This window comes from Palaemon carinicauda, chromosome 11, assembly GCF_036898095.1.
Source record: "Palaemon carinicauda isolate YSFRI2023 chromosome 11, ASM3689809v2, whole genome shotgun sequence".
Classification (NCBI taxonomy): domain Eukaryota; kingdom Metazoa; phylum Arthropoda; class Malacostraca; order Decapoda; family Palaemonidae; genus Palaemon; species Palaemon carinicauda.
Window position 1 is genome coordinate 29,531,926 of NC_090735.1, and position 13,914 is coordinate 29,545,839.

At 40.1% G+C, this 13,914-nt stretch overlaps 1 protein-coding gene across 1 annotated transcript in view; it reads left to right on the top strand.

The window, feature by feature from the left end:
- The window catches only part of LOC137649219 (uncharacterized), a 40,552-nt gene extending 37,818 nt beyond the window's left edge, over positions 1 to 2,734 (top strand). The window contains exon 3 of the mRNA XM_068382203.1: positions 2,586 to 2,734. Within this exon, the coding sequence (XP_068238304.1) occupies positions 2,586 to 2,734 (149 nt within the window). The remainder of the gene's footprint in view (positions 1 to 2,585) is intronic.
- Positions 2,735 to 13,914: the final 11,180 nt, after the last annotated feature.

Below are 13,914 nucleotides of genomic sequence, written 5' to 3' on the forward strand. Positions count from 1 at the left end.
GAAAGTCATTTCGTTTAACGATAGAACAAGGTCCCTCTGGCGGTGATATATTTTCCCCTCAAACTTTTTTGCCATGAGGTAAATGCAGAGCTGAAAGGCAAGCTAAAAAAAAGAAAACGTTCCTCACTGATGAAGCTACAAACAGGAAAGGAAAAAAAAAAAAAGTAATTTAGGAGTTTTTAGATCTTCCCAGGAAAATCTTTTGATCTATCTGAGATCGAAATGATTTCTCGTCTCTGTTTAAACATTGAATGGATGGGAAGGTTCAGTATGCTACTTTTAATCTCTCTCTCTCTCTCTCTCTCTCTCTCTCTCTCTCTCTCTCTGTACCTAATTTTAATCGGAAGTTCTGCATAAAAAATATACTGTTCTCAGCTGCATTTCAGTAAAATACCGGTGACCGAAACTTTTACACTTTATATTCTTTCATGGTAGGTGGTCATAATATCACTCCTTAAAGTCAATATATCGGTTTTTAAAACGATAAATGCCTGGCAATATTTACCACAGGATTTTTATCGTTTTATACGAGAAATTTTTAACGAATCATATATATATATATATATATATACATATATATATATTATATATATATATATATATATATATACATATATATATATATATATATATACATATATATATTATATAATATATATATATATATATATTGTATATATAATATAATATATATATGTATATGTATATATATGTATATATATATATATATATATAGATAGATAGATAGATAGATATGTATGTATATACACACATGTATATATATTTATATATATATATATATATATGTACATGTATATGTATATATATATATATATATATATTTATAAATATATATATGTATATATATGTACATTTATATATATATATATATATATATGTACATTTATATATATATATATATATATATGTGTATATATAAAATATATACATATATACATATATATATATATATATATATGTATATATATACATATATATGTATTTGTATATATATACTATTTATGTATATATTATATATGTATATATATATGTATATAAATATATATATATATATATATATATACAGTATATACAGTATATTTATATATATATATATATATATGCTAGTATAATTTCATGCATTATTTAGAATAGTTGTTCTTCCACTTTGCAATACTTTAAAAGGGATTATTTTGCTAGTTCAAGAAAAATAACAGCCATGTTGAATTTTTTAAAAATAAAATCAGTATTTTTATTATACCATGTCAAAAAGCATTGAACATATCATGATAGAGAGAAAACATTGTCAAGAAGTCAGACTTTTAAATTAAAACTTCACATTAAAGTGTAATTATCTACAAATTGATATTTCTGTCCAATCCCTATCAAAGAAATTCGTTTCATAAAGCCGTTTGGAATGACTTTTATGTGAAACTTAACTAACCATAGTTTCTGTCAATTTTTTAGTTATATTTATCAGATTAGGATGAGAGAGACACGGGCATATTAATGCTATCTCTAATTTGGTAATAGATTATTGAGAAAATCTGGCTGATTAGACATTATTAAACGCTAACGAAACGATTAGTAATCGCCAGGACCTAAAATTGAGGAAAAGCATTATTGTTTTTATTTCTATATGTTTTTTTTCATTTGCTGAATCCATATATGAAGATTACCTAGCTGTAAGAGTTGCTGTTTATTCATAATAATAGACTGCTTACCGTTATGTGCATAATAATCTCCAAAACTAGAAATCGCTATGACTAAGCTTCTAACTAACTTATAAAGGAGAAGAAATTTTTTTATACATTTTTGTTAGGTCTTAAAATCCACATTTTATCATGATACTTATTTTCAAAATCTGCATACATTATCAATTTTGGATACAAATCACAAACTGGCAATGGTATCTAAATTGATGTAAAATAAAAATGGCAACAAGTAAATGCCCACCTTTCATTTCAGTTTCAGTGGGTGGTGTATAGTGCATAAAAATAACAAGTTAGTTATTCATATAGGTTTCACTATTGATTCTGCATTTGTAAGATGCAGGACAAGGGTTGGGTTTGCTGCCGCATCCAGTGGTGCAAGATGGGGTGATTCCTACTCCCATGTCCTTGGAAAAGTAAGCTGTGCCATAAGCTTGGGAACATGAACATTTTGCTCCATCTTCCATCCCATATATCCAGGCTCGGGCAGAACTGGGTGCTGGAAGTGGGCTCTCTATTTTCATCTCTTTACTAGACTTGCCCAGCCGAATGCTAGCAACATTAATTGCACCCTACATTTTGCAGAAAAATACTTCTGCATCCTGGACAGTACGATCAGTACTTTCAGGACCCTCATTAATGCCCCAAAGTAGGTCATTCATCGATGCAAACATATCTCAGGATGTCGTACCTAGGATTTTCTGTGATGTTCGAGGCGGAGTCACTCCTTGTCAGAGCATGGAAACTCAAAAGCCGCTCTGAGGACCTCTTCCTACATTTGTAGTTTTTCCACTATTGTATGAATTGGATATTTTCCTTTTTTTATTTTTATTTATTTATTCATTTTATTTTATTTTTTTTTTATTTTTGCAGTTCCAGCTCTCATCAAGGTTTTTGTACATGACATTGTGTGGAAATATGCAATTAATAGTATCACAACATTTGTGTCTCGAGCAGAGATCTCAATGATGTTTTCTCTGCCTTTGAGGCATGGAAGAACGATCCTTGTGTCTGCTTCTTAGTGTTTGACTTCCAAGTTAACAGTGGCAAGAGTTGGATCTAAAGTTTTGTACCAACCGTGTTTCACACAATTGTACATAATTCCTTTTGTATATAATATGCTTGTATCTTCGCTCTTCCCTCGCACTAAAACGAACATGAAAATTCATGTCTGGTTTTTCCTCTGTGATATTGTCTGTCTTGTGAACTTGTCATGTCCTGTTGCCTTGAGGTTTTGTATATAAGGAGAGTGTTCCACAACAATATAACTCAGTCGTTTCTAATCTGCCTTTGAGTTGACACACTTACTCGGCGCCGTTACATTGGTGACCCCGGAAGTCGACTCCCTCCCACTGCCTTCCACCCCCACTTCCTTCGCCCCTCCATCGTTGGTACTATGACGGAGACTACATCAGTTGGCGCCGCGGCCGCCCCATTGAAACTTTCACCGTTCGCCACCGGAGAGGCGTTTGCTTGGTTTCAACGCGCTGAAGTCCACTTTCGTATCAGGGGCGTGACTCGCTCAACCACCAAAGCGGATTATGTTCTCGCGGCGATTCCCAAGGACACCTTCCCAGAAATATCCGACTGGCTTTGTGAACAAGGAGACACCCCAATAGCGTATGATGCCCTCAAATCATGCCTTCTGCAGCAGTACTCGCCGTCGCCAGCCGCCCGTATAGCAAAGCTTTTTCAGCTCTTGCAACAACCGTTGGGGGACCAAAGGGCTTCGCTTGCCCTCAGGGAAATGACCAGTATCGCTCGCCTTCAACCTGCCGCAGACTGCTCTCCTCGTGAGGTGAACCTACTCCGTGCCCTTTGGATACGCCGTTTACCTGAACCTGTACGCGCTGCCATACCCGATGTCGATAGTTTACCCATAAAGGACTTGATGACCAAAGCCGATGCCCTTATGGACAGCCACTTCAAGACCTCCATCAACGCCTCCACCCCTGACGACGAGGATGCCTATTCAACGTCAACCGAAGCTGACATGAATGCCGTAGGACATACACGCCTACCCCGTGACGTGCCGAAGCGGCGACACAGACGCCCACCACCCACCAATCGCTCGCGCCCCAACGAACGACTTCTACAGCCACTTACTACCTCCCATCCGCCGCAGTTTTGCTACTACCACTTCAGATTCGGGGCAACCGCGAAGAAATGTGCCAAAGATTGTCAGTGGCCAAAAAACGTGTAAGCAGGCCATCGCTTGTGGCGGTGGCCTCCCGTGTTTCTAATCTGTTCTTTTTACAGGATGCAGGAACGGGCGTGTGATTTTTGGTAGACACGGGTGCTTGTCGTTCTCTTTTGCCAAGGAAACTCTTCAAGGCACAACGTAGTCTGTCTACATCTGCCGACGTCCGCTTGGTAGCTGCCAACGGATCTGCGATACCCACCTACGGTTACGAGAACCTCATATTATCGTTCGGAAACGGTAAATTCAATTGGAAGTTTCTCGTTGCTGACGTCACAATGCCAATCCTCGGTGCGGATTTCCTCTCTCATTTCCACCTTCTGGTCGATGTCGCCCACCGACGATTGGTCAACGCAGACTCGTACTTGTCGACACCTCTTCAACCCGCCCTCTCTAACCTCGCTCTCCACATCAGCGCACCCACGGATGCCTACGCCCACCTCCTCACGTCGTACCCGGAAGTTTTTCATCCAGAACTTTGCCAAACGCCCACGGTTCCTGCCAAGCACGGTATTTATCACCATATCAAGACGACGGGACCCCAGTCTTCGCAAAATTCAGACGTCTGGCACCGGAACGATTGGCAGCCGCCAAACAGACGTTCGCTGAAATGGAGAAAATGGGCCTTTGCCAAAAGGCCTCCAGCCCATGGTCGTCACCCTTACACATCGTTCTGAAGAAAGACGGCTCCCTCCGTCCATGCGGGGATTACAGGCGCCTGAACATGCAAACAGAACCAGATCACTACCCCCTTCCAAACATTGCCGATGTAACCTCCTACCTGCACAAAGCGAAGGTTTTCTCTACGCTCGACCTCTTGAGGGGGTATTATCAGGTGCCTATGAACCCAGAAAACATCCCCAAGGCCGCCATCACCACTCCGTTTCGTACATACACCTTCAATTACTCCTGTTTTGGCCTTCGTAATGCTGGGGCAAACGTTTCAACGTCTCATGGATGGCATCTTAGGGGACCTCCCTTTCTGTGTATGTTATGTGGACGACATACTTGTGTTCTCCTCCTCAAAAGAGGAACACCTCCGTCACCTGCGCATCGTGCTCGACCGCCTGCAACAAAACGGCCTTGTAGTCCGTTAGGACAAGTGTACCTTTGGCACCAATGAAGTGTCGTTCTTAGGGCACCGTATCACTCCTGAAGGAGTCCATCCCCTCCCTGAGAAGGTACCAGCCGTTCAGAATTTCCCTGCGTCTTCGACAGTCAAAGCTCTGCAGGAATTCTTGGGCATGATCAACTATTATCACCGTTTTCTGCCAGCCATTGCCGCCACTCTTGCTCCCCTCTACGCCTCCCTCAAGGGCAAACCAAAGGACCTGAAGTGGGGTCCCCTTCAAGAAGCAGCCTTCTGCAATGCAAAGAAGGCCCTATCAACTGCTGCGGCTCTCACTTTTCCTATCCCACACGCCCCTCTCCTTCTCTCCACCGATGCCAGCGACGTCGCTATTGGTGCAGTACTCGAGCAGGTGGTCAAAGGCTCGCCCCGCCCATTGGCCTTCTTCAGCAGAAAACTGTCCAAGGCAGAATCGGGTTATTCTACCTTCGATCGAGAATTGCTGGTGGTGCACTTGTCTGTCCGTCACTTTCGCCATTTCTTAGAAGGTACGCCCTTCGTCATTCGCACAGACTACATGCCTCTGGTGCACGCCTTCACTCGACAGTCTGACGCCTGGTCCGCCCGTAAACGCCGACATCTCTCCGCCGTGGCTGAATACAATTGCACCCTCCAATACGTCCCTGGGAAAATGAATCCCATAGCCGATGCCCTGTCAAGAAACACGTTGGCTGCCGTTCAACTGGGATTGGATTACAACGCCCTGGCTGAAGCCCAACGACAGGATCCAGACTATCGAGCTTGTAGGACATCCTGCACGTCCCTCCGTTGGGAGGATTTTCCCCTCGAAGACTCCAACACCACCCTCCTCTGTGACGTGACTACTGGTAGACCGCGACCTTGGATTCCTGCTCCCATGCGCCGACAGGTGTTTGATCTCATCCACGGCCTTTCCCATCCCTCGTGCCGTTCTACTGCACAGCTGCTGAAGGCAAAGTTCATTTGGCACGGCATTTCTAAGGATGCTAAGGATTGGGTCCGTGCCTGTACTTCTTGCCAAACTTCCAAAGTACATCAACACGATTCAGGAGTGGGCACCTTTCTTCAACCTCAGCGTCGTTTCGCACACATTCACGTCGTCGTTGTAGGCCCCCTACCCACATCACAAGGACATCGTTACCTGTTTACCGTCATCGACCACTCCACTCGTTGGCCTGAAGCCATTCCCATGGAAACTGCAACGTCCGCCTCATGTACATCTGCCTTACTCTCTGGATGGATTTCAAGATTTGGTATCCCTGAACATATTACTTCTGACAGGGGAATCACTTTCACCTCTCAATTATGGACGTCATTAGCGAATCTCCTGGGCATCACCCTACATCAGACAACAGCCTACAACCCCGCTGCCAATGGAATGGTTGAACGTTTTCATCGCACCCTCAACTCAGCTTTGATGTCCCGCTGCAAGGATTGCAACTGGTTTACTCAGCTTCCCTGGGTCCTCCTGGGACTAAGGACCACTCCTAAAGATGCCCCCGACGTCTCGGCAGCTGAAATGGTGTATGGCGACCCGTTGGTCGTCCCTGCCGAATTTTTTCCTTCTACAACCTCCTCCAACGATCTCCAGCGCATACGTCACGTCGTGGGAAAATTTACTCCGTGCCGCCAGACTTCCAAGCCCCCAGCGAAGCATCACATACCAACGGACTTGCACTTTGCAACGCACGTCTTCCTGCGCAACGACACCAGCAAGCCACCACTAACGCCCCCTTACATGGGCCCTTTCCTTGTGATCCGACGCAGTCCGAAAGCATTCCTCCTAAACATTCGGGGCAAAGAAGACTGGGTCTCCATTGATCGTCTAAAACCTGCTTATCTTCTGCCAGATGACCCGCCTACAGTTCGCCTCTCTAGATCAGGGCGCCCTATTTAACATGTACAGTATGTCATTTTTAGGGGGGGAGCCATGTACCAACCGTATTTCACACAATTGTACATAATTCCTTTTGTATATAATATGCTTTTATCTTCACTCTTCCCTCGCACTAAAACGAACATGAAAATTCATGTCTGGTTTTTCCTCTGTGATATTGTCTGTCTTGTGAACTTGTCATGTCCTGTTGCCTTGAGGTTTTCTATATAAGGAAAGTGTTCCACAACAATATATCTCAGTCGTTTCCAATCTGCCTTTGAGTTCAAACCCTTCCTCGACGCCATCACAGTTTCCAGTTTCTTCATCACTGAACCCACCTGCAACAACTATGACCTTATTTTTTGTGTACTCTCAGGATCAGCTGTTGAAAGATAAAACATGCATGATTTATCTTTTTTTCCTAATGGACAATGAAGTTATTTCATTTTTAAGGAGGTGTAAAATCTCTGTTTGTTTCAGATCTACTAAGTGCCACTGAATCTCTCCCACTCAGTTTCAAGTTTCCCCCTTTAAACAGTACATGAATTCTGTGGATTTTTTCACTATTTAGAAGAATATTTTCAATAAATGCAACTGCAAGATTCTTAAAGGTCTGCGCTGCTTGTTGTTTTCCTATTGAAATAACTAGAGCTTGGTCATCAATGATCAGTATTAGATTATCCTCTAGGTCACTGAGTTCAAGGTGATTAGGACAAGGAATGTCAGTGGTAAGATCTTAGAAATTATTGCCTTTGAACCTGTACGAAGCCAGCCATCAACTTGTGCCAAGGATAGAGGTACAACAAAGAGTTCATGCTTAGAGGTTGCCTCGACCTCCTACTTCATTTGCAGTGATGAAGTACTGAAGGATGTTTCTATCTACCTTGACTGGTTTTGCCTCTCCACTTTTAGCATATGATTGTTGGACTTCATACATGGAAGAGAAAGTCAAATACCTGTTCCATCTTAATGCACCCATGAAAGGGACTCTTATTTCGTCCGACGGTATTAACTTCTCCTTGACAAATGCATCCAGATGATCTTTTACTTTCTGCGGAGCTTTCAATGTCTTCTTCGGTTAACTTGGTTGCTAAATTTTTGTAGTATGTTGGGCAGGCTCTCTGAAACATAATAAATTTTTTTAAGACTTTGACCATAGAATCTTCATCTTTTGAATCTCTATTCATTCTACCTTTTGTAGTTTCGTTGTGGGCGTAGTCATTACCTTTACACAGACCAAAGGATTCTTTGGTATCATGGGCAAGTTCAGTTCGTAGATTGCAAGATAGACCTTTCCTTATGAGAGTTGATGGTGGTTTTGTGATTTCTATGAAGTCTTAATCCCTTTTCCCAATACAACCTAGCCACTCTTAACTTTAATCTCGGTCCACTTGGTTGAAGAAATGTAAAGAGCGCCTGACCACAAAATTCTCAGCCTTATTTTGTTCAGGTAGATGGTTCCCCAGTGAGCATAGTTGGTATGATTGTACCACATAAAGTAAGGTAACATTCGCTGAAATGCACAAAGGTGCAGTTCCCAGATCCCAATCCTATGAGCACAAGTAAACAACAGAAAAATATGAACCATCTGCAGGTAGCCTCGCCTAAATAGAAAGTTTTGGTTGTCAGTGGCTGCAATGTAGGCTTCTATGACAGCTTCAAGCTCTTTGGTAGCAAGTAATGTTACAAGACATTCTGCAGGGCTCTTTTTTTTCAGATCAGAATTGCTGTCCTCCAGGAAACTAAGCAGTCACATGGACTACAGAGGGATTTTAGGGGCTCTGATTCCTTCGTTGTAGGGAAACTAAGCAGACGAGGTAAAAGCATCCTCCACATGGACTACAGAGGGATTTTATGGGTTCTGATTCCTTTGTTGTAAGACGTTGTAGGTAGTCCAGCAGTTTTTTTTTTCATCGAGTAGGTTGGCTTCCCCTCATGCAGCCAACAGTCCAGATGATTTGGACATACTTATTAATGACTAACATGGGTTTCATGGAAGTATATAGCCACATAATCTCACAATAATACTATCCATGTAGCCTTCATTTGCCCACTTCAGCTCCATCTACTTTCAAAACAATGTCTAATCCATTGTGATGATAACTTAATGATGCTCTAGTGTTTTAGACACATTTTTGCATCTCGACACGAGTTTGGACAGGTCTTTCCGTCTACTCTAGCTTAAAAAAGTAACTCCATTACTTCATGGACCTTAAGGCTCTCCACTTTAGATGGCCATAAATCTTTTCTCATCATATTTCCTTATGGACCACGTTACCACATTGCCATTTGTGTAGCATGGAATGTGTGTGTTTTTTTTTTTTTTTTTTTTTTTTTTTTTCATCCGATGTTGAATAATTTGCCCTTATTGTCACAGGAATGAACATAAAATCACTTTCAGGAACACAAGCTGTAGTTCCCTCCTCATTGACAACACATCCAGTATGTTTAGGGTGAACCAATATGTCTTCTCTTAATTTCAGTGCAACATGTAGCTTCTTCTTGAATCCTTCATTACGAAAGTGATAAATAGGAATTTTACTAGAATCTTCTGGCATGTAATCTAAAAAATGGTACATGTTATGAAGTCGTAGATGTCCAGCACATATGCTTATTTTTCTCTTTAAAAGCAACCCTCCTGCTTCTCAATAATGCTTGTACTTCAGTATTGGCCTTTTCTGCTAACTCACAGTAGCTATTCCACACTTAAGACAGTCGAAGAACCTGCCCTTTCTTGGAAGACTCTTCCATCTCCCTGACAAGCCATTCCATAATAAGATCTGTGTTTTCTTAACAATCTTTGGTCTTTGGCTTTTTTCGTTTGAAGCTCTTGAAGTAATTTAGATGGTACTTCCCTTCTACTGCAATGTGGTCACTAAATCCTGCAAGGCGCACAAGGGTCTCTTGGTTATATTTGGACAAATCTATGATCTGTTTGCTCCTTTTGAATGTAGAAACTGATGATTCAGGCTATTTGAGATTCATATCTTGACGGGGACGCAATAGTCCCATTTCACAGTTTGAGGTGAACTTCCCAACATTGGGGTTTCTGCACTACTGCTATCACACGGAGATCTAGAAGTCTGAATTTTAAGTTTGTTGGTGAACCACGTGTAACAGGATTTGTCACCACAGTTTTTCAGCATCTGTTATTGGTGTTTCCTTTATACCATCAAATGTTAGCTAGTCGCTCCTGTAATACAGTCTGTCTTGTGTCTGTGCAGCACATTTTATTGTGTCAATCCATGCTGTCATCCCTTTGATAATTTATCACTTTTTATGTCTTAACATATGAGACATTCCTCCAGAACAGGGGGTTGGCCTCTCTTCTTCAAATTGGCAGCAACATCCACGAGCACACAGAAACAGAAATCATATGGCTTATTTACTCCATTTATAGTCTGTTCTTAAGATAAAGGTAATGTTTGTAAAATATATCTGTGTCAGAAATGTTCCTAATAGTATTTTTATGAAAGCTACGAATGGTACCTAAAATCTGTTATACTTATGTTTGTACTGTATCACTCGTTCATTTTTTTTTTTCAGGTATTTCAATAAAAATAAAAACAAATTTAGTTCAATAAAAGAAATAATTGGCATATTTTGATGTATGTATAGTTTTTTCTTGAACAAATGACAGGCAACCTTGATGCAGGGGAATCTCGATGCGCCAATTTCCCTTGAGGGGTTGGCTTTCTTGGAAGAGGAAACATAGAACACCAGGGACATAATTTGAAAGGTAACCCATGGATTCTGGTTTAGAATACCTTGACGTTTTAATAAATACTGGTCACCCTATTTTCCTCAAAAATGCCTACTGGGTCTCATAATTCTGAAGTTACAGTCCAGTCTATAAGTAATAGTTTGTGAAAACAGTTGTTTGAGATTCCTTGAATTTACCTCTGTTCGCATACTGTATACACAACTGCAAACGTTTTAACCAATGTGGAACTGTAGCCAATATCCTAAGATAACAGATTCTAATATATACGATTCTTTAGCACAATTCTCTCGCCCCCAACAAAGAATACGAATGATGAGGGGCCAATATATCTCACTCACGATAGATTATTTCTCGCGATTTCGAGGAACAGCGAACGAGACCCGCGGGTACACTTTGTATTGAAGAATAAGAGAAGAGGAGAGCTTTCAATACACAAGGGATACGAGGATGGAAAGAAGATCTCTTAAGACGTACCATGGAAATTTCGATGTAGATGCGATGAAAATAAACATTGGCTCTGTTATAAAAAAGGACTGTAAGTCGAGTTTATATTCTAGATGAATCAAGACTTCGGTAGAAGAAGTTGAAACTAATGAAATTTTTTTTTTTTTTATTGAAACGCTCACTGAACTGTTTTTTAAAGGTTATGTAAATGATTGATTACTCAGCTCGATGCAAAGTAGGGAAGAGAAAAATTTAATTTTTAGCACTGCAGTATCTTCGAGTATGGTCCAAACACAATGCAAACAATAGACTTTCAAGATGAAAGAAACTCATAATCTATCTAAACATGAAATTTTACTACCAAATACCTTTGAAGAACTGATTGTTTGTTTTAATGTGCATTTATGAATGTATGTGAACATGCATGTGTATGAGTGCATCAAAGGTTTAAAGGTTACTCATGAATGGCAGAGGGAATGGACAGAACAATGTCCTACGGACTGATCAGATATATAGTACATATGATCAGCTACCAAGCCCCCTCTTTATCAAGCTAGGCCCAAGGAGGGCCAGGCAATGACTGCTTATGACTCAGTAGGTAGACCTACAGTATATGCTCCCCAAACCCCAATTCCTTAGCTCACAAGGATGGTGAGGTTACAAACACTACGAGAAACTATCTAACTTCAACGGGTCTCGAACTCCAGTCTAACAGACTGCTGATGAGCAGTTGTTGTTGTTTTATAAGTTATCTGCGTAGTGGTTTTGAGTTTTAGAAATTGTTTAGAGAGAGAGAGAGAGGAGAGAGAGAGAGAGAGAGAGAGAGAGAGAGAGAGGAGAGAGAGAGAGAGAGAGAGGAGAGAGAGAGAGAGGAGAGGGGGGGGGGGGGGTTGAAATAGACCGAAACAATCTAACGGATTGCTGAATAGTGAGCAAAATTAGATTTCAAAATTATGAAGGCCAGTATTGATATTGCCCCGTTTTCATCTCTCTCTCTCTCTCTCTCTCTCTCTCTCTCTCTCTCTCTCTCTCTCTCTCTCTCTCTCTCTCTCTCTCTCTTATATGACTAATGCCTCTTCCATAATGGCAATGATGAAGCTTATCTTTTTAATGACAATAGCGTCATAAAAAAGCTAATTTACTTTGAATTATTCCATGTAAATGCTATTTTACTTCCGCTGATGGCTCATTCATTATCCCCTTACGAACATAATGGCATATGGACGAGTCCTTTGCCAGGGGTAAATCCATTTTCCTATTCGTGCTGTTAATCTTACAAAACATTGCATTTTGTTTAAAAATAAATTTTTCATTTAAGCAAAAAAATTGCGAAATTTATATATCAATTTCACAGGAAAGTCATCAGATCGGGGCTGCTCGTTTTAACCCTGTTTTACTTTGTTGTAGTGGATGATTGTTTATATTTAAGATGGAATTAAATGTGAACTATTACTTTACTTTTACCTTTACTTTAAGGGTTTTTTATCTAGTACTGTACAGCAGGGGAACCCAATTCTCTATAGGACCTCAACGGTCGTTTTAGGATGTTCATTCGGGGGCATTTAACATTTCACAATGCGTATTGTTCGCTTACTGTTTCAACATCACTCACAAAACAAACAAAATAAGGTGGTCTTCAGTTTTCTCTTGAAAGCCTTAATGTCTTCAATTATTCGGATGTCTCGTGGAAGCTCATTGTATAGTCTCGGGGCCCCATATTGAAAGGCTCTAGACTCTAGAGCCTACAGTAGACATGTATCTAAGCTCTGATAGTTTGAAACCATCTGTAACTCTTCTCGTGTCAGGACGATTTGCTGGTTGCACAATATGTAGCAATTCTCTTAAATATTTTGGACAACTGGTTCTGATAACTTGGTGGGTTATTGCTCACATTTTAAATCCAATTTCCCCCCCCCCCCCTTTTTAGGTGGGGCACCTTTTGTTACTCTTGCTCCTCTGTTTATTATGTTTTGTAATTTCTTGAGTTTACTTTTGGTAGATTGTAGTAGATGGAGTTACAGTAGTCGATTCTTATAATCACAGTTTGTCACAAGTTTCTTTACGAAAAATTCATCCAGTTACTTTTTTATAGGAGAATTATGTCCCGGATGATAACCAACAGTTTTTACTACGTTATTTATCAGGGCATTGAAAGACAAGTTGGAGTCTAGAAAGTTTATTTCTATTCCTTATACTTATTTGGGTTCTCAATTTTACTGATATAGTTACTATTTTCTACTTATATTTCTTAATTGATCGTGTATAATGATTATGATTATATCAAATTATTAAGAGTGTTTTACACAGAAAAAAATTAATGAAATTGAAATAGCTTGAAGTGTTAATAGAATTAGAATAAGATTCCAATTTGTGAAGTTCGTCTATATAATCTTGAAATATGAGGTAATCAACAACAGAAAAAACTGACCTTGTGTATTTATTACCACACACATTGAAATACGCGACCACAAATTCATCTATAGACAAAAATGTTTCCTCAAGTGACTGATAAATAAAAGTCCAGCGGATATGTGAGTGAACATCAGGCTGCCACTGTATCTTCCTGAATTTGATAATAATCACTAGAATAAAACCTGTATAATTATAGTTAGGGTTTCTACGATGTTTCTTGGCTTAATTGATGTATTACTAATAAGAGGTTGAACGATATAACCTACTTAATTAACTAGTTTTTTCTCTAGACAAGAGGCATTGAAGTGCCGCTATTGATAAATAACCAACTGAAGACCAATTTTATTTTGTTTTATTAATGGATCAGGATGGGCATGCGGGTTTAAAACACGTAAATTTACATTATTTTTCGTCGTACATTAATAGCTACACTGTTTT